Consider the following 21,936-nt stretch of genomic DNA (forward strand, 5'->3'; position numbering starts at 1 on the left):
TGTAAGAATTAGGGTGCCACCTCTTAGCAAACTGCAAATGTACAATACAATCTGTTAACGACAGTCACACTCCTGAACATTAGACCTCCAGAGCATATTCATCGTGCTTATTGGCATGTTACATCCCTGGACCACTGTGCCTCCATCCCTCCTTCCACGCCCCTTCCATTCTCATTTTTCAAACAAGCCATTTTGAAGGTCATTAATGACTTAAGTCCCATCTTCGAGTGACTTCCCAAGAGGAAGTCCTTCTCTTCCTCCTGGGCATGCCCTTGCCCAGCCTTTCCCTTAAACTTATTTGCTGTTCAGAAAGACAGACGTGAAGCTTTCACTGTGAAGTATATGGGAGGTACATTTGGAGTTTTGTCATGGAATCTTACTGGCTTTTTACCAATATTTAATCACCAACTTAAATTCAATATTTAAGTCAATTTTTTTTAAATAGACCTATAACCCACAGGGAGTTTTTTTCCAAACCAAATAACTCTTATATAAAACTGTGGGGTTGGGCTGGAGAGATGGCTCAGGGCTTAGGAGCACTGGCTGCTCTTCCAAAGGACCTGGGTTCAATTCCCAGCACCCACATGGCAGCTCACAACTGTCTGTAACTCCAGTTCCAGGGGATCTAACACCTTTACACCAATGCACATAAAATAAAGTTAAATAAATTATTTTTAAAAAACTGTGGGGTTGGAGGGAAAAAGATAGAACGAGGGTAAATGAGATAAAATACAGAGATAAATCAAAAGGGAAATAAGTTGTCACGGCTGCTGGGGAACCTGGAAGCAAGTGTTGGCGATTTTCTGTGTACTGGCTGAGGTCACTGGAATGTGCCCCTCGCAATAGAAAACTTGCACTTCTGATGCTTAAATGTGTCCAGTTTCCTCTCCTGTTGCTGTGATAATGTACACTGACAAAGTAACTTAGAAGAGAAGGGTTTATTTCCGAGTTAGTCCATCACTGCAGGGAAGTCATGGCAGCAGGAACCTGCAGAGGCTGGTCACACCCGTGGGGAGCAACTGCTCACATGCTTACTCGTACAGTACAGGACCCACACCTCGGGAATGGTGCCACCCACAGTGAACAGGTCCTCCCACACCCGAGGTCATCAAGACGTTCCCCTACAAGCCAACCTGATCTAGACAATCCCTCACTGATACTTTCTTCCCCAGAAGAGTGTGTTTTTAAGAAATCCTTGCCTGATACCTGAGTTTTTGCTTCATTTGGCTCGAGTGGAAATACATTGAAACTCCCCACTCAAATTTGATAACAGTGTGTCTTAGCTTCATGACGTTATCTAATTGAGTTCTAACCACTGTGCTATTTATTTCCCTCCCCGTAGATGTCAGTGTAGTACAGGGCCCACACCTCGGGATGATGCAATGTGTGCAAGACACAGAAACATTCCCTTGCCCTAATGAGTGTCTTGCCGGAAGTCATTCCAGACAACTGACCTCCACAGCTGATTCTTGTCTGCTTAAGGAACATTTTCCCAACTTAACCATTTCAAATCCCTAGGGATTAAAACTATGCGTGCGTGTATTGTGCGTGTGTGCGTGTGTATCGTCTAAAAAGACCTATCCTTTCTTATGTTTACTTACTAACACTAATTGTCAAAGCTACTAAAACAGACCCATAGAGCATAAAATAGAAGCCATGAGTAAGTGACACAAAAGCAATTTTAGTCATGTTCAGATACTAATCTTCCAGCCCTTTTTAAAAATTAAAAATGAAGTAAACTGCTAGATGTGGTGGTATGTGCCTACAATCCCAGTACTCCAGGAGGCAGGGATGGAAGCAGCAATATCAGGCATTCAAGGCCAACTTTAGTTGAATGACTTTGAGGCCAGCATGGACTAATGAGACTAAGTCTCAAAAGAAAAAAAATGATGGGACCACAAAGATGGCTCAGCAATTAAGAGTGTTTGCTGCTCTTCGGGGCACCTAAGTTCAGTTCCCAGCACCCACATGGTGACTCACAACCATCTAATTCCAGCTCAGGGGAGCTGATGCCCTCTTCTGGCCTCTGTGGGTACTTACACTCATGTGTCACATGCACAGGCACATGCACACTCTTGTGTAAACATACAGAAACACAGACACACAGAGAGAATTTTTTAAAAAAGAAAAAAGTCTTTAAAATGCCTATAATCTATTATTGAGACATGTATTATTAAGGCTCAAACGTGTCACATAAGACCTAACCATAGCTTCTGTTTATCCTACATCTGATATTTATTTAGCCTTTGTCTACAAGAGCCAGAGCTCATCTCACTGATTTCACTGTGATGGACCCTATGGTATCAGACATAGCAAGCTCTGTCCTAGGAATAGAAACAAGTAGGATGTAACATTAGTCAGCCGATCAATGTCTGCGGGGTGGGAAAGACGTGACTTGGTTTCTTTTCTGCTGTTTGCCGACGTGAAAGACAAGCATCTATCTGCAGGCTACATAATATGTTGTCATTAAAATGTCTGTCCGGTGTGAATGGATTCAGGAAGACTCTTCAGGCATGTGGTTTGCCTTTCAGGGCTGTGACGATAACCCTCCACCATGCTGTAATCCTAAAACCTGTGGGCTGTCAGACAATTCAGCTTGTGCTAAGGGACCGTGCTGTGATAATTGTCATGTAAGAGCCTTTTCTTTCTTTCTTTTTACTTTTTTAAAAAGATTTTTTCTTAATTTTTATGTGTATGAGTGTTTTGTCTGAGTACCATATGCGTACCTGGTCCCACAGAGGCCAGAAAAGAGTATAGAATCCCCTGAGACTGGATAACAGATGGTTGTAAGCTGTCCTGTGGGTGCTGGGCTCTGAACTTGAACAAACAGCCAGTGCTCTTAACCATAACCACTGAGCCATCTCTTCAGACCCAAGCTTTTTCTTTTAAAGAGTGTTGACATTTATATTCTTTTTTTTTTACATTTGTCAGTGGTTTGTTTTTATATCACAAGTGTTACCTATTATCACTTTCAAAATTAACTTATTTTTTCCAAATTTACTGTATTTCTTTTTTTTTTATTCTTCCCTAATGCAATACACCCTGCCCGAAGTTTCCCCTCCCTCCATTCCTCCCAGCCCCCTCTCCCAACACACACACACACACACACACACACACACACACACACACACACACACACACACACTTCCCCTCCCCCCAGATCTGCTCCTCTTCCATTTCCCTTCAGAAAAGAGCAGGTCTTTTAGGGATCTCAACCAAATACGGCATAACAAGATACAATAAGACCAGGCCCAAACCCTCATATCAGCGCAGGGCAAGGCAACCCAGTGGGAAGAAAGGGGTCCCAAGAGCAGGCAAAACAGTCAGAGACACCCCTACTCCCACCAAAGCTAACAGCCATGACGTATATGCAAAGGACCCAGTGCAGACCCACACCGTCTGTGACTGCGGCTTCAGTCTCTGTGAGCCCATAGGAGCCATGCTTAATTGAGCCCCGACTGATTCCATGGGCCGTGTTCTTCTGGTGCCCTCAGCCCCTCTGGCTCCTACAATCCTTCCTCTCTGTCTTCTTTGGAATTCCCTGAGCTCCAAGGGGCGGGACCCAATGGAAGTCTCCAGACATTTCCATTCTTAAGAAAATAATTTTAAATCTTCCATTCTATTTGCATACATTTTCCACCAGAAATGTCAGAAAATTCTTAGCAAAATTCTTTCAACCATGAAAAATTAATTTTCTTTTAAATTTCTATAATATTCCAAACATTCATTCCTTAAAAGTTAAAACAAGAATGTATGGGTTGTATGAAATGGCTAAAATAGAAACATTGTTCCAATTACATGTCATTTATAGTTAAAATGTGCTGCAAGCAGCACATATTTTAGTTTAATAGTGTATTTTTATTATTTTTACATTTCATACATATATATTTAGATCATTTCTCCCTCCTCCCTCCAACTCCCCCCCCAACCATCCCACCCTCTTTCTAATTCATGGCTTCTTTTATTTAATTATTGTTGTTACATCTATATTTACATGTAAATTAATAAATATATACATGCAGCATGCTGAGTTCATTTATTGTTGTTTGTATGTATATTGTCAGGGCAGACCACTTGGCATTGGATAATCCGTTAGGGGGCACATCCCTGGAGCAGGCTGACTCCCCGTCTCCCAGCAGCTGTTAATTGCCTGTAGCTCTTCATCTGGGGTGGAGCCTTAAGAGGTTACCTATCCGTGCTGGTGTGTCAGTAAGAGCATGCATTTCCGCATGACCGACGCGATGCACAGGAACAGTTTGTAGAGTGCCTCTCTGCTTCTCTGCTGCCTTATTGAGTGTGATTCACTTCACCCCATCAGGTGAAGACGAAAGGGCAAGTGTGCAGGCCTGCCACTGGGGAGTGTGATCTCCCAGAGTACTGCAACGGCACGTCCGAGCTGTGTGAGGAAGACTTCTTCGTTCACAACGGGTACCCGTGTGCAGACAGTCACTGGATCTGTGTTAACGGCTCGTGTCAGAATGGAGCAAAACAGTGCCGTGATATATTTGGCAGCGGTACTTTCAACCATTTGGCTTTTCCATTTAAGCATTTTCTGGGTGCTGGAAAGAAGTAGATGGGTTTGTGTGGTTTTGTCTGCAGTCCTGAGAATGGCATTCAGGGCCACGCCTGCCGCATGTGGTCTCTGCTCTCCACCACTGGCATCCCCAGCCCCCACTCACCTTTCTGCTCATTGTTTTTGAAGTAGTTTCTTGCTAAGTTTCCTGGGCTAGCCTTGAACTCACTCTACATCCCAGAAAGACATTGACTTTGTGATTCTCCTGCCTCAGCTCCCCAAGTAGCTGAGGTTACAAATCTGAACCACCAGACACAGTGAAGAAATAGATGACAGTTGATACATTTCAAAATCCAAGGAAGAGCATTGAGCAATTCATTCAAGAAATGCCCTCCCTGGACCCAGAATACTTGAAAGGATCCTGAGTGAAAATCAATCTTCTGAGTAAAGAAAGGAGAGTGATTTTATTGCCAGTTACTAGTGACTCCACAGCCATGGGGTTTCCGTGTTTTCTGAGAAACCAGAACCCACAATGCACTGCTTTTCTCTTTCTTTAGTTTTTGTTTGTTTGTTTGGTTGGTTGATTTTTTTTTTTGGTTTTGTTTTTCTGTCATCATAGTGTGCGTGCATGCGTGTGTGTATGTGTACGTGGGTGTGGTGTATTCATACAGGTGTGCGTGTGTCATGTGGGGTTCAGAGAACAGCTTTCAGGATCCAGTCCCCTCTTCCTGCTGCAGGTAGGTTCTGGGGATTGAGCTCAGGTCTGGTTTGCATGGCCCAACTGTGAACTTCTGTTTAGTGTTCTCTGAGTTTCTTGGAACAATGAACTAAGTGGTGAGTTATCACACAGACCTCAAAATTCAAATATATGCTTATATCTATTCATCTAGGATTACTTCCATTTCTATTTTTGGTGCTTTGGGGGGATTTATTATTTTTTTTATTTTACGTGCATGAGTGTTGGGAATCAAACCGAATTCTTTACTATTTCTCCTCCCCATCTATTTCTGGTACTTTTTTTTTTCTTGTAGATTGCATCCTTTGTGATATTTTCCCATGTGTATGTCAAGACACTTGCACTGTTATGTTAAGGCAGCCAGCCAGCCGTCTTTGTTCTGTTATTCCTAGTGAAGTCGCAGAGACATAGCTTTGGTTAAAGGTTGCTGGCCTGCCTTCCCTCCTCCAGGGCTGCTGTTGAAAAGGCCTGTCTCTGCACTGTGCATCCTGCAGAGGCCACCAGCGGTTGTACTCCACTAGACCTCAAAGGCGAGGCCCGTTGTCTGGATTCCTTTGCTGTTTGTTAATAATTGATATTCATTGGGCTTCAGTTAGAATTTGGAGAAGGTTGTTCCCATGTGTCTCACCCGTGGGCGTCCCGGGTTTTCAGCTGCATACTTTGATGTGGCAGATGTGGAGCCATGACGCAACCAAAGCCATCTCTCCATACGCTCATCTCCTATCTTGCCCAGGTTTACTCTCAGGAAGTAAGAAGGAAGCTGGGAAGAAGCCAACAGTGTGTGGAGGGTCTAATAGTGTCCCTGCAGCTATGAAATACTCAGATTCTGCCTGCTCTCTGGTCCATAAGCAACAATTTGCTGCCCCCACCAAACTCAAAATCCACATTTCTTACCCACAACAAACTTGGCAAATGACTTCTGAGATAGAATAAACCATTAACTTTGGTTCAGTGGCATCTCTAGGCAACCTGACTGAGTGCCTAGTAACCGCACAGGCTGCTGTTGTGACAGGCCACTTTCCTCCCACCGGGCAATGCAGGCATCAGAAGTCTCAGTCAGAGGTTTCAATAAGAGTAGAGTGGATGGAGGTTAAAAATAGAAACTGTCGTCTAGGTAGTTTGGGTCTTAGGAGAATTGAAGCTAGAAAAATCAGAGGTGAAAGTAGTCGGTGAATGGTTTGGTGAGAAGACATTTGTGCAAATAAAAAGCCCACCTTTATTCACCAGTAAGTCAATTATTTGTTTAAAAAACCGCTTTTCTTGCTTACATGTATGGGGATATTAGCATTACATATTAGGCATCACGTTTGAAATGGTTTTGTGCCTTTGTCCATATGCCTTTATTTTCAGTTTTATGTGATGCTTGTATTTTGTGCAGTATACTCTGAACCATTTCAGAATTTTGAAAGCATTCATGACCTATTTTAATGCAAAGGATTGAACATTCAGTGCAGCTAACACTTTTTTGCTTAACTTCCAGACTCAGACTTTGGCACAAACGAATGCTACAACGAGCTGAATTCCAAAACGGACATATCTGGGAACTGCGGTATCAGCCCTTCAGGATACAAGGCCTGCGCACCTAAGTATGCCTTAAGACATGTGACCAGACCCTACCAGTTTACCCTTGAAAATGTCACCAATTACTTTCATATGGAAGCAAAATAACACCTGACCATGATGCCTGACATGTTTAATCCAGTGACAGATGTCAGGAGTGCAGAAAGAGCTCCCTGCCGTTCCCCACACACCCGGGCTGTTGTCACAGTTGAACTAATTTGCCTGTGCCTGAATTGTTCTCTGTCTTTTGCCACTCAGTGTTTTATTTCTATGAAGGTCCACTCATCAGCCATAAGTATTCAACTCTTAAAACTTTGGATGCTCTCTCCTTAATTTTACAAAGAATGGACATGGCATACTTTTGTTACTCTGGTACTGGAGAGCAGTGACAGGTGGACCTCAGGGACTCTTTAGGTGAGCTCCAGGTTCATTGGGCGGCCCTGTCTCACAGAAAAAGGTGGAGAGGGATAGATAAAGACACCTGTTGTTGACCTATGGTCTACTATACACATGTGCACAGACAGCTAGACCGTCATACACACCATGTACAAACACTTATACAACACACACACAAAGTGGACATTCTTCTTTGTACATTCCTGTTTATTTTCTTTATGTGTATGGATATTTTGCCTACATATGTGTCTGTGCGCCACTTGCATGCCTGATGCCTGGGCAGGCTAGAACAGGGGTTACTGTTGTGAGTTACCCATCTGGGTGCTGGGAATCAAACTGAGGTCCTCTGGAAGAGCAGCCAGTGCTCGTAACAGTTGAGCCATCTCTCCGGTTCCAGGAATGGACATTCTCTATAGAGTTAAAATTAAAATACAAGGAAAGGAAACATCAATGAAGAAACTATAAGGCCATGACCAGGGGCTCACCAGGAATTTAACACACAGTGTTACTGACAGTGGCACACGGCAGTAAGCTATAGACATTGTACCTCAGGGCCGCCTGCAAGCACCTGAGTTTTGGCACCCTGGAGACTTCCCAAGGATTTGGGCTTGTGGGCGTTTTGTTTTGTTTGAAAGACTGTCATGAAAAGATCTTCGCTGAAAAAAAAAAAAAAAAGAATGTTTGCATGAAGTGGGGGTAATTCCGTGTCTGTGTGTTTTAATAAATCCTATATGTGAAGAGGGAACATTAAAAGGTTAAGGCTAAGGCTGTGATTGACAGAGAAGCAATGGTCTGTCACACTAGCTGGATGATGGAGTGATTACTGAATGTGTGGCTTAGACAGTATGCATGCTGTGTGTGTGTGTGTGTGTGTGTGTGTGTGTGTGTGTGTGTGTGTGTGTGTGTACATGTGTGTGTGTGCATGCTGTGTGCACATATGATTTGCTGGAGGTGCCAGTCTTGTCTCCATCTTTTGTAGTTACAGATTTGCTCTGTAGACCCATGTCTCCCTGTGCTTTTTATCATAGTTGTGCTTCTTCCTGAAGAACTCAGCCTGGATCGTTTGGGTGACTCCCCTCAGTTATTAGTGTCCTCTGCCTCACTGAGATTGCTGGTCTCAAAGTGGTGCCAGCCGAGGGATTTCTATAGTGTGCATCAAAGCAAGAAAGGCTCCTCCAGCATCAGGGCTACTGGTTTTCATGGCCAGCCCTTGCAGGCTAGAAGAGTAACACTTAGCTAAAGAGGGAACAGCAGTGTGCCTAACAGATGTAGCTTCTCACTTCCTTTCCTAAGTCTGCTTTCTTCTTGTAAATAAGTGTGCATCTGTCTGTCTATTGTGCAAAGCCTTGGTCTTGTCATACATGGAAGTCAGTTAGTCCAGAGGCAAAGAGATGATAGAAAAGGAGCTTTTCATGACAATCTAGCTGACTGGAGAGTGGAGGGAGAGTATCTTCCAAGACCATCTTGGCAGGAAGTTGATTTGAAAGCCACTTACATAGGAGATGACTTCCCTCACTGACAGGTATTCTCTGTATGTGTGGAGCAGGAAGATGGCATGTTTCCTTTCCCTTGTTGACCAGACCATTCCATAGTTTTCTGTTTACATTCTTACTTGTCTGACCAACAATCCTCATTTTTATTATTGTTCTTCTGTACCTAATGTCTCTTTATTTATTTATTGGGGGGGGGGCGTGGGAGGAGCTGAGGACTGAATCTTGCTAGGCAAGCGCTCTACCACTGAGCTAAATTCCCAACCCCTAGTGTCTTGTATTGTTTCGTTGTGTTTGTGCTTTTCCCTGTGTTTTTCTGCACTGCCATTAGGGTATTATATGCTTTTATTATTTTATTGAAATAATATGCATGACGGACGATGCTTTTTGGATGTGGATTTCAGTATCTTATCAGTTGTTAAACCGAAATAGGAAATCCAATCAGACTGGTGAGCAGCCCAATCGCTCATTTTTAAAAGTTAGAATAAGCTTGGATTTGACTGGGTTTAAGGACCAAATACAGGTGAAGAAATCACAAATGGTAATCTAGCTAACTGAAGAGTTCATAATTAATTTGTTCATTATTGTTAATAATTCAGGAAAGACTCTGTGTGTATTATTCAAAATTAATTGCCAACTCCAATGTTTAATTTAAATCTATTTATATCTGAAATGATACTAAAATATTTCTCTATTAAAATAATGGCTTTCATTTATCTGTAAATTATAGTGACCGGAAGTGTGGGAAATTAATATGTAAATACAGAAGTGACAATTTAGTTAGAATAAGATCTGCCACTATAATTTATGCCAATATAAGTGGGCAAATCTGCGTTTCCCTGGAATATGCCCCTGATCATAAAGAGAGCCATAATATGTGGGTGAAAGACGGAACTGTCTGCGGCTTCAACAAGGTAGGTGACCTCTCCCCAGCAACTCCACTGCTGTGTGGTCTGATCTCCTCTCCCCAGCATTCCCAGGGTGGTGTGGGATGATCTCCTCTCCCCAGCAACTCCACTGCTGTGTGGTCTGATCTCCTCTCCCCAGCATTCCCAGGGTGGTGTGGGATGATCTCCTCTCCCCAGCACCCCCACTGTTGTATGATCTTTCCTCAGGAACTCCTCAGTGTTGTGTAGTGTGTCCTTATTGATATGTATGCCTGGTAATGTGTTCTCTCAAAATGTAAGTATGCAGTATACAATGAAGTTTGGGAAATAAGGACAAAACTCAAAGAATAAAATAGAAAAAAAAAAAGCCATCAATCCTGCCCAGCAGCTGCTGCTATGGAGTCTCATTGGCTGCTTTATACTTTTGTGGAAGTCACACAGATTCCCAGAAGAGACCATCAGGTGGTTCACCCACTGCGTTTTGTTACATTTTCAGAATGTTACAGAAAGAGAGCACCTCTGATGTGGTGAATTATCTTTGGGTATAATTATCCTTAAATAATGGTGAAAATAAAGATTTCACAGAATAAAACCAAAAAAACAGGCAAATTTAATTAGCATGTGATAGTTTTAACTGTCAACTTGCTACCTGGGAATAGAGTCTCAACTGAGGAATTATCTAGACCCTGTCAGTCCAAGAATGTCTGTGGGGGATTGTTTTGATTGTTAATCAATATAGGAAGGCACAGCCCTCTGTGGGCAGCATCATTCCCTAGGCAGGGGATCCTGAGCAGTGTAAGAGAAGAGAACTCTATCTGGCTGAGAGTAGAGAAGCTATTAAGCAAGTAGGCCTGCATGCATTCATTTCTCCCTGTTCTTGATTATGGGTGGGATGTGGCTAGCTACCTGAGCTCCTGCCCTCAGGGATGGATTGTAACAAGAGATCTTAAGCCTGGTAAATTCTTTCTGTTCCTAAGTTGCTTTTGGTCAGGGCATTTTATCACAACAGAAATGAAACTAGAATATCACGTATCTAACACACGCTTAGGATTTCCATTCTCATGTACATTACCCTGTGCATACGATAAAAAGATCTCAGGCTGGTTCTCTCATCATGCCTTAGGCATACATTATCAACTGCAGCACCCTGGTTGTTCATTATATCCATAGATTTACTCATCCTCCATCATCCTTCACATCTGCAAGCTTACATGACTTCTCTGCATCTTCTTCTCATCACCACTGGCCTCCTGTCAGCTTCTACAGCCCTCCTAGTTTCCACACATAAGTAAGGTCATGAAGTATATGCCCTTCTGTGTCTGTGTGATGTCACTTAACGTTGTGATGCATCCGTATTATCAAAGTCAGAATTGCCTGACTGAGCAATATCCCATTTTATGGGTAGAATGAAGATAGACACAGACATAGACAGCCCCACAATTTTGTTTTCCAAATGAAATATTTCCAGTTCTGTCTGTATATCAAAATAGTATGTTGTGCACCATATGTATCCCATTAATTCCAAAGAAAACACAAGAGAAACAAATCCAGCAGCAGTGATGTGGCAGGAGCTCAGTTCGCCTGTGCAAACAGGCTGTTGTGTGGCTGCTGTTGTCCTGATCGTGAGCTCTGCAGGTGGACTGTCCAGTTGGGATCTGAGGTCAGGAGGTTTGGGTCATAATTTTTTATGTCAGTGTCTGAGGAAATGGGAGACTAAAATGTCAAAACAGGCTTTTCTCTGACTGAGATTATGTTAACCGTCAGCAGGTCACAGTCCCTCATTTAGTGGCAAGGATGACAAAATGAATGAAAAAATAATGCTGCAAAATCACAGCCCAGACACTGGGCTACAGTGTGAGAACGAAGTCTAAGGGACCGGAAGGAGTGCCATCGTGAGCTGGCACTCCTTCCGGTCCCTTAGACTTTGTTCACTTTCCTGGTTTGTTTTTCTCTATTCCTTAGACTCTTTAGCCTCAAACCCCGTGTCTGCAGGTTCATCCACGTCCCGACATCTGCTGCTCAGCCCATGCAGTGAAGTTTTCCATCCCTTAGTCTGTTCTCTAGAAGTTCTGTGTGGTGCCCTTTACAATTTGACCTTTGTTCATAGTCTTTTGTTCTCACGTTACTGCCCCGCTTTACTCTAGTCTGTCATCTGTATTTCCCCTAGGGGTTTTTGAGAATGTTAACTATATCCGTGTGACGCTAAATTGGTGTCCTTCCAGTGACGGGGCCGTGTTTGCCCGTTCCTTATGACTTTTGTTGTTGTTGTTGCAAATGAGGTGTCTGGAAAATCTCCTGCCTCTTCTGGTGTTTGAAGACTGGCTCAGTATTGAGAACGCTTCTGTTAGTCGTTTTATCTCATTCTTACATAACAATTATGTATATTATAGGCACAATGTGATATTTTTGAAACATGTAAATACTTCTGCAGTGATCGCATCAGAGCAGTCAGCATATCTATCTTTCAAGTATTTATCACTTTATTTATTTATTTATTTATTTATTTATTTATTTTGGTTTTTTTTGAGACAGGGTTTCTCTGTGTAGCTTTGCGCCTTTCCTGGAACTCACTTTGGAGAGCAGGCTGGCCTTAAACTCACAGAGATCTGCCTGCCTCTGCCTCCCGAGTGCTGGGATTAAAGGCGTGCTCCACCACCGCCTGGTGTATTTAGCACTTTTTATTTGACATCTGTAACATGTCATACATAGCTCACTAGTCACCATTCTGTTCTGCAGTACAGTACCAGAACTTATTCCCTTTCCTTTTTTTTTTTTTGGTTTTTTGAGACAGGGTCTCTCTGTGTAACAGCTCACTCTGTAGACCAGGCTGGACTCGAACTCACTAAGATCCACCTGTCTCTGCCTCCTGAGTGCTGGGATTAAAGGCGTGCGCCACCATTCTGGCTTTGCTCCCCCTTTCTAACTGTAACGTTTTACCTGTTAGTAAACCTTTCTTCAGCTGCCTTGCCCCCACCCATACTGCATCCAGTCCCTCAGAACCCCAGAACTCTCTAATTCTGTTTGGATTCACGTAATGATGACCTCACAAAATACCCTATAAGCTCTTCCATGTTCCGTGTTGGCAAGGTTGCATTCTTTTTTTTTGTGGCCAAATAATCATTTCAATATGCATTTTTATATATTATTTGCGATAATTTATAATTGGTTGATTTTTAATAATTTGTAATAATTACATTGATACATTTTTCTTATGCAGCATATATACCACATTTTATCCACCTATCTATTGGTGGCAGTAAACCAGCGATATCGCTTGGCCATTATGAATAATGATGCAATAAACAGGACAAGACAGTGCAGGTGTCTCTTCAACAGCCTGACTTTATTTTCTTTGGATGTGTACCCACCTGTGGGACTATTGGAGCCCAGAATAGCTATAAATCTTTTTCTTATCGATTTATTTTGAGGGCTTTCCATACACTTTGCATAAGAACTATACTAATTTACATTTCCATCAGCGGTGCTGAAGGTCCCCCTGTAGCTAGAGTTTTTCTGCCTGGCCCACAGTCAGGACAAATCTCTCTCATCTGCCAGTCCCACAGCCTCTCAGACCCGACCAAGTAAACACAGAGACTTATATTGGTTACAAACTGTATGGCCGTGGCAGGCTTCTTGCTAACTGTTCTTACAGCTTAAATTAATCCATTTCCATTAATCTATACCTTACCACGTGGCTCGTGGCTTACCGGCATCTTCACATGCTGTTTGTCATCATGGCGGCTGGCAGTGTCTCTCTGACTCAGCCTTCCACTTCCCAGCTTTATTCTCCTCCTTGTCCCGCCTACACTTCCTGCCTAGTCAATGGCCAATCAGTGTTTTATTTATTGACTAATCAGCAACACATTTGCCATACAGAATATCCCACAGCATCCCCGTCTTTGTCACACCCTTGCTAGTGTGTGTTTTGGGGATGTCGTTTTTGGTTTTCTGTCGTTTTGTCAATAGCCAGTTTAACTGGGATAAGATGGTATTTCAAGGTGGTTTTTATCTTAAGAGAGCATGGAATGCTTTTAATTAAGTCGTGAATCTAGCTGGCGTATCAGTTACCTTGTCCATTCCAGGTTTGCCTGAATAAAGAATGTGTAGAAGACACCATCTTGCAATACGATTGTACACCAGCACAGTGCAACCATCATGGTGTAAGTAGCAGACGAAAGTGAGGAAGGGAGCCATTGAAACTGCTCAGGAAAGCAGGGGCTGAGTCCCTCTCCTCACTCTTAACTCTCCCCCCCCCCCATCCCCTGCCTGCTTCCCTCCTTCCCAAATAATAAGCCACACGGGAAAATGGACAGCATCTTACATAAACATTAGTTTGCAGATTTCCTGGTGTAAACGAACCTGGCTGGCTGTCTTAGCCTGTGACTTTATGCTGTTTTCAGGTATGTAATAACAAGAAGAATTGCCACTGTGACCCCACATACTTACCTCCAGATTGTATAAATACACAGGATCAATGGCCTGGTGGGAGCATTGATAGTGGCAATCAGCAACGAGCCGAGCCGATCCCTGGTGAGTCTTCCTAACAAGTAGAAAACATAATTAAAGCACTGTGGGATGGAGAAGGTAAAGCGCTTGCCTCACAAACACGAGGACTGGAGTTGGGTCCCAGAACTCACATAGAAATGCTGGGTGTGGTGGTACAAACTTGGAATTCTGCCACTTGGGAGGCAGAGACAGGAGCCACTCTAGATTAATTGGTAACCTTCAGGCGAATGAGAGACACGGAAGATAAGGTATTGAGAAACTGAGGAAGACACTCAGTTCCATCCACCTCTGGAACACACACACACACACACACACACACACACACACACACACACACACACACAAACACACACACACCTGAGAAGGTTACTAGGAATGTTAAGTAGGTCAGTTTACAGTAGCCATGACAAGGTCCAAAACAGAAAAGTCTGCCAAAAAGACCCATGGGTGTGGTCTTAGTGTATTTTTTTTTTTAATCTAACACTCAGAAACTCACATTGAAAGAATCCTGTCTTGTGAACTGGATGTGGTCAGAAGAAGTACATATCTTTTTGGCTCCTGTCTACTACCAACAAGAAACAGGCTGACAAAGCCACCCAGGCGCGACCAGGAATTGTCAACCAAAGGGCAGTACCAAGAAACCAGAGTCAAAAGCTCTCTGGAATTTTGTGGTTATGGCTAAGAAACCCATTACAAAAACAAAACAACAACAACAACAACAACAAAGAAAAAGCAGGAAAACAAAATGTACATTCAGATGCTTTCCAGGGTAAATTGAGACACATTTTTACAAGGAAGAAATAACACTTCGAACAGTAGGAGGGAAGCCCTGTCAACTGCTTTATCATCTGAGGAAAACATAACCCTGCTAACAAATTCATGTGTACAAACTAGCAACAACAACAAAATCACCGAAGATCATCTGTTATAAATGCACATATAAAAATCTTTAACCAGAAGCTAGTTCATAGTGTATAGTTATCTGTATTCAAAAGACAGTAGTGGCGCACGCCTTTAATCCAGGCACTTGAGAGGCAGAGGCAGGTGGATCTCAGTGAGTTCGAGGCCAGCCTGTTCTACGTAGTGAGCTCTGGGACAGCCAGGACTGTTACACAGAGAAACCCTATTTCAAAAAACCAAAAAAAAGAAAAGAAAGGAAAAAGTTAAAATTCCAGATCAGGGTTAGGGATATAGTTTAGTGGTAGATAGTTTAGACAGCACGTAATAAGACCCTAAGTTCAATCCCAAGTACCACTATGAAGGTAAAAATCCATACCAATGGGTGTCTGCTATAAGATTGACAGTCAATTCACTATAGCAACAAAACACACCAGACAAAATGGCATTCATTGCTATGGTGATATTTTATTTGTACTGAAATGTGATTTTATTTATATGTTAATAAATAAAGTTACCTGGGGGTCAGAGCTAATAGCAAGCCATAGCAGAAGTCTGGCAGTGGTAGCACACATGCCTTTAATCCCAATCACATGACAGGCAGATCTCTGTGTGTTCAAGGATACAGCCAGCATGGAGACACACGCCTTTAATCTCAATACCAACCATTGAGACCTAGAGGTCTGTATAGATAGGCAGTGATGAGGAGGTCATGTGGTTGGGTTTACAACCAATAAGAAGGCAGAACAGAAAGTCAATAAAAAGACATACACAGGAAGTAGGTCTCTTTCTCAGGGGAAGGACAGCAGCAGCAGTGAAGGGTAAGAAAGGGTTTTTAGTATCAGCTCTTAGCTACTGCTCTGACCTCTTGGGCTTTTAACTCTACATTTGGCTCTGTGTTTCTTATTTAATAAGACTGTTACATCTACACATTGCAAGGTATTTGACACTTACTCCTGAGGATTTTGTTGTTATTGTTGCTATTTTGTCTTGAGACACTCTTTAAAGTAAACCAGAAAGATTTAAGTTTGAGTAAGGCATGGCTTTCTCACTGTTCCAAATGACCAGCCTTTCCTGGAAAAGCATGGTTTCTTTTCCAATAAACTTCATGCTCATGAAGTTGTACAACAGGACTGTATTTCAGCTTTCCCATATTGTTTTTCAGTTTGTTTAGAGCAGGTCCAACAGACAACCATGTGTCACTGTGAGGTCTCAGATGGAGAAGTGTGGCTGCCCATGTGTGGTCGTTTGTATAAGAATGGCCCTCACAGACTCCTGTGTTTGAATGCTTGGCCTATAGGGAGTGGCACTAATAGGAGGTGTGGCCTTACTGGAGGAAGTGTGTCACTGTGGAGGCGTGATTTGGGATCTCAGAAGCTCAAGTCAGTCTCCTCCTGCCTTCAGATCAAGATGTAGACCTCTCAGCTCTTTCTCCAGCACCATGTCTGCCTGCACGCTGCCATGCTTCAAGCCGTGACAATAATGAACTGAATCTCTGAACTGTAAGCCAGCCCCAATTAAATGCTTTCCTTTATAAGAGTTGCTGTGGTCACGGTGACTCTCCACAGCAATAAAAACTCTAAGATACCGTACTTTCTAGAATGACTCAAACTCGAAAGTGAGGCTTTTGTCCTGATGTTTTGATGGAGCTATATAAAGACCAACTGACTTGAAGAAGTTTCTGAAAGTGTTCAAAGCCACTTTTAGAAGGACAGAGCACCATACACAGGCCATATAAAGGTGCTGTGAAGGAAACACTATAATGTAATCACATACCTTTAAAACCAAATTGTCCCTCAATAAAGCCAATTATGTAACCAGAGTTATCATGCCATGCTGTCTTTTAATACCAATTCTGTGACTTCCATGACTGACTGGGAACATGTGAAGAAGGCTTCTTCCTCTAACAACACCGACCTAACTTGGAGAATTCAGCGGAGTCACTGCACCCATGATGGCCTCCCGGCAGCAGGTGCCAGCCTTTTGCATGAGGCACAAGAGAGCACAGGATCCCACAATCCTTCGTCATTTTTAATCATGTTGTCCTTTCAACAACTTGTTATGGACTCTATCAGTGGGTACCAGACCAGCTTGGCTATGGCCCTTTGAGAGACCCCAGCCTCTCAAACTAAGGACCCTATCAGCAATGAGGACTCTTAAAAGAAAGTTACCACCCCAGCTCAATGTGTAGAGTGCTGGACCACCAATAAAGACCTCAGGGATTTGCTTCCTCAAGGGCAGTTGCCCCTGACTGCCCAAGTTCAGGTGCCCAGAGTCACTTGTGGACCAGGAGCCAGACCAGAAATATAGAGGAGTCAAGATCCTTGACTCTGGTGGTGCAGACTGCTGGTGTCATTGCACAGGTTTTGAGGAGACAGCAAGCAAGAAGGAGACCCCAGACCCTGAGAAGAAGCTAAGGTGGGACAAGGGGGTCCCTGAGAACAGGACAGGGAAGCCAGGTTCTCTGCCTTGCACCCAGTCATCAGAAAAGGAATGACCTCACCTTCTGTGCCCAGACCCAGAAAGGGGAAAAGGAACTGGAAGATGTCTGTCTGTGCCGTTGGAAGAGTGTGTGGCTTGTTTGGACTCCTAGTTTTCTCTGCCTCCTACTGCTGGATCACAGATGTCCTCCGCCATCGGTCGGTCCATGAGGTGTTCTTAAAACAGCAACTAGTACAATCCTCGGAGCTGCAAAGAGAGAAAGAGACAGAGAGACAGAGACAGAGAGACAGAGACAGAGAAGAGAGAGGGAGAGAGACTGAGATTGAGATTCCTCACCTGCCACAAAGCAGTGAATAGACTAAAGAGGATGATCTCATCAGTTTGATAAAGGATATCAAAAAATTGAAAACGACACATTGTATGATCAGCAATATTTGTTTTCCCATAAAATTAGGAACAAAACAGTGAAGTCTGATCTCACTGTATGTATTCAGTATGTTTCCTATGTCCTAGGCCTTAAACTAAGGAAAGAACAAGATAGGAACAAAGGACTAGAAAAGATGACGTAATGTTGCTTTTATGTGTGTGATACAATTAATCACAGAGAAAATCTTAACAGATTTGTAGAAAAAAAAAGTCACTTCTCAAAGGTCTCACTATGTAGCCTCTGGCTGGCCTGGAACTTACAATGTGCCAGGTTGGCCTCAAACTCCAGGGGATCCTCCTGACTCTGCTTACCAAGTGTTGCAATTAAGGCATGCAGCACCATGCCCAGTATATATTTTTTTCTAAACAACTTGCTCTTATTATTTTTTTTAATTCTGTGTATGTGTGTATGTTGGGGCAGGGGGTATATGCATGTGAGTACACGTGCCTTCAGAGACCAGAGTGTTGGATCCCCTGGCTGTTGTGAGCCAACCAATATTGATGCTGTATAAAGAAGACCATTGATCTAAATATGAAATCTAAAACTATAAATATTCTGTAAGGACTCTTTGAAAAAACAACTTGTAAGAGAGGCATGAAAACATGTTGATTTTTAAAAAAAAAAAACATAATTTAGACCTAAAATATTATGTACAGCTTTTTTTTTTTTTTTTACCAGAATAAGAGTTTGAGAAGTCCTCACTGGTAACAAGGATCAGACTTCAATTCCTTCTGTCTGTATGACCAGACAGAGACTACCTGGAATAGAAAAGTCCCCAAGGCAAAACAAAGAGCATGGGCTGGAGAGATGGCCCAGCTGTTAGTTAACGGCACTGTTGCTCCTTCAGAGGACCCAAGTTCGGTTCCCAGTAACCGCATGGTGGCTCACAACCATCTGTAAATTCCAGTTCCAGAAGATCCAACACCCTCTTCTGGCCTCCTCAGCCACCAGTCACACACATGGTGCACAAACATACATACAGATAAACACACTCATGGACATGAAATTTTTTTTTAAAATCCTTTAGAAAGATACATACAAGAAGAAAAACAAGGGGCAGGACTTTCTCACAAGGATTTGGAGAAGCTTAAAGGTGGGCGCTCTGATGCCATTATGTGATCTACATTATATACAATTAATCATATGTAACTATAAAGTTTGTATATGAAATTGTAACTATAAAGTTAAAGTCTTTTAAGTAGTGTAATGCATTTGTTGTAATGGTCACAGCAGCACACAGCAATCTTGTTGCTGTAGCCCTAGCTGTTGCCTTCTAACCCCTGGTACTTTTCTTTGCTAGTACGGTTCCGTATTGTAAGCCCTTACATCCACAAGCCTATACGGTGGCCGTTCTTCTTGATCATCCCTGCCTACATTGTGATCTGTATCCTGATCGCCATAGTGGTAAAAGCCTGTACCAAGAGGAAAAGATGGAGGACCGAGGACTACTCAAGTGATGAGTGTGTGGATTTCGCATCTGTCTCCTTACCTTCATAATTAGTTGGTGTCATGGATTATTAACGGCATCGAGGCAGATGTAGCTAGTAACCCAGATTTAATATTTGTTCTTTGTGTGGCAATTGAGTACTTAGTACATTAATGATTAATAGAATGAATAATCAGGTTTTTTTTCAAACTCGGTTTTTAGTCCTTTAAAAATTTAGTGGGTATGAAAGTGCCACAGCAATATCTGTTGCTTTTTGTGCTACTGAGGAAAAAAAAAAAAAAAAAAACAACCTTGGGCCTCTTTAGGGTTGAAAGCGAATGAAAATTACTATATCCCACTTACTAATATTAATTATTAAATATATATAAAATGTTGCTTAATTTTTACGTTTCTCCATTGTAAAGAGTTTTTATATGTTATTTTGAAAAAAATGACAAAAAATTTCAGGGAAGTAGTTTTTCCTTTTATTCCGTTTTAGCTTTTTTTTTTTTTTTTTTACATAAATGAAGAACTAAGCAGCCAAAGGTGAAAGATAACAAATTACCTAGACTAATATGACTAAAAGACATGACACCAGGCTGGTAGCAAGAAGATCAGGAGTTCAAGGCCAGCCTGGTCTACATAGCAAGTTCCAGCCCAGCCCTGAACGGCATAGTGAGACCCTGTCTCAGAACGAAAACACAGGAGGGTGGTATGGCTGGGGAGATAGCTCAGTGGATTAGGTGCGTCCACACAAGCTGGAGTTCAGCCCCCAGCACCCACATGAAAACTGGGCAGGCAGCATGCACCTGACACTCCACTCTGTGGGACGGAGACTGGCTCACTCTCTAGTCCACGCTTAGCTGGCTTTCTCACACAGCCCAAGCTCACCTGCCTAGAGATGGTGCTGCCCGCAGTGACCTGGGCCCTCCCACATCAACATACTCTCACGGGGATGGCTATAGACCAATCTGGTGGGATTCCCTCTTTCTATGTGACTCTAGGTTGTACCAAGTTGACAATAAAAAACCAAACAGGCCAAGGGGGTGGGGCAATAAAGCAGTAAATTAAACAGCCATGAATAAAGGTCAAGGTGAATGGCCACAAAGGTTTACAGGCAATTTAGCCATTTAGAAATGTTAAGAATGTGAGACTAGGCTCAGTCTGGAAATGCTGCATCACTGTCTCTAAGGGATTGTCTCTGTCTCTAACCATATAGGCAATTTGAAAGTGAAACTGAATCCAGAGACTAATCTGACAGCAAAGATTTGTACAATGTCAAGGTAAGTCTTCAACATTCCAACGGAAAGAGGGAAGGAGGAAGAGAAATGTATGAGACATAAAGGGTGGTAGTCATATAGTTCTGTAGAACACAAACAACTACTGACTACTTTGCAGTGTTATAAATTGTATCAATAACATGAGAATGTTATACATGATATCACAATTTATCACTGAAAAAAAATAACTCAGTCTTGAAGGCATAAAGTCCTGAGTTCTGTCAGCAGGACCCAAACTGAAAGCTGGAGGTGATAGCAGGGCTTGTAATTCCAGTACCAGAGTGACAGAGACAGGCAGACGGATGAGCCGAGGCTTGTGGCCAGGCCAGTCTAGCTGACAAGGTGGACAGCACCTGGGAGACAACAGCCAAGGGTGATCTCTGGGCTCCTCATGCCTGTGCACATCTGTGCATGGGTACATACATACACACACATGCACACGCACATGCATGCACGCACGAGTACACAAGCACACATATGCACACAATTTCTCACAAGAGCCAGGCCTGGTGGTGTCAGCCTGTAATCCCAGCTTTTGGGTGGTGCAGGCAGGAGGATCAAGAGTTGGAGTTCATTCTCTGCTACATAGAGTTCAAAGCCAGCCTAGGCTACATTAGACTCTGTCTCAAAAAAAAAAATCATTGTTTACATCCTTTAGAATTCTTGAGTTCAAATGTTGGTCTGAGTTAAAGAGGCTTGGGGCCTCCATCATCATGAGGCCCAACGAGGGCCTTTGTTGCACCCAACATGGTTTAATCTGCTTAGCTCTATGGGTGACTCTTCTCCTTTATGTGTTCTTTCAGAGTAATTCTCTTCAGTGGACAGAAAAAAAAGTGGAAAAGAAAAAAATGTGCATTGTCTAATTGCCTGGAAGTCAAGCCTGCATATTGTGGTTTCCATCTGGCTAGAAATCATATCTCTCCATACACATGTATGATACATATATGTGGATATAATTTCATAAATGATTTACTTGTAAGAAATATATGATTATGAATTGTGTATTCTACTTTGATATTTTAGCCTATTTCTGGTAGCCGGTAGGCATAAGTCGTATTATCTAGTAGGCATGTTACAGGGGAGGTTATAATAAAATAAATGTGGTACCCTGACTCAGTGTGCCTACCATCTGAGTTCAGAGCACAGCGGTCATGCTGTTGTGGTGTGGTCGATGGTTCATAACCTAAGATTCAGAAGACACTCTAACATGGTGTTTGTAAAAGACACGTGCTGAAGTATGTGCAGTTCAAAGGGAGAGACAAACACACACCAGCAGGAGCCTACACAAGGGAGGACGGTGGACTTGAACTCTGGGAGCCTTTGTGGAGACAAAGAACAAAAGCACCAGAGTTCAAAGGTCAGTTTAAGAGGAAAAT

At 42.7% G+C, this 21,936-nt stretch overlaps 1 protein-coding gene across 1 annotated transcript in view; it reads left to right on the plus strand.

Annotated features, from left to right (window-relative positions):
• The window catches only part of Adam2 (ADAM metallopeptidase domain 2), a 49,657-nt gene extending 28,088 nt beyond the window's left edge, over positions 1-21,569 (plus strand). The window contains exons 13-21 of the mRNA XM_052732904.1: positions 2,532-2,630; positions 4,319-4,514; positions 6,730-6,835; positions 9,426-9,609; positions 13,665-13,742; positions 13,983-14,112; positions 19,155-19,314; positions 20,500-20,563; positions 21,364-21,569. Of these exons, the coding sequence (XP_052588864.1) occupies positions 2,532-2,630; positions 4,319-4,514; positions 6,730-6,835; positions 9,426-9,609; positions 13,665-13,742; positions 13,983-14,112; positions 19,155-19,314; positions 20,500-20,533 (987 nt within the window). The 3' untranslated portion in view covers positions 20,534-20,563; positions 21,364-21,569. The remainder of the gene's footprint in view (positions 1-2,531; positions 2,631-4,318; positions 4,515-6,729; positions 6,836-9,425; positions 9,610-13,664; positions 13,743-13,982; positions 14,113-19,154; positions 19,315-20,499; positions 20,564-21,363) is intronic.
• The last annotated feature ends 367 nt before the right edge of the window (positions 21,570-21,936 follow it).

Source organism: Peromyscus californicus, unplaced genomic scaffold (assembly GCF_007827085.1).
Source record: "Peromyscus californicus insignis strain IS unplaced genomic scaffold, ASM782708v3 Scaffold_12__1_contigs__length_115047231, whole genome shotgun sequence".
Lineage (NCBI taxonomy): Eukaryota > Metazoa > Chordata > Mammalia > Rodentia > Cricetidae > Peromyscus > Peromyscus californicus.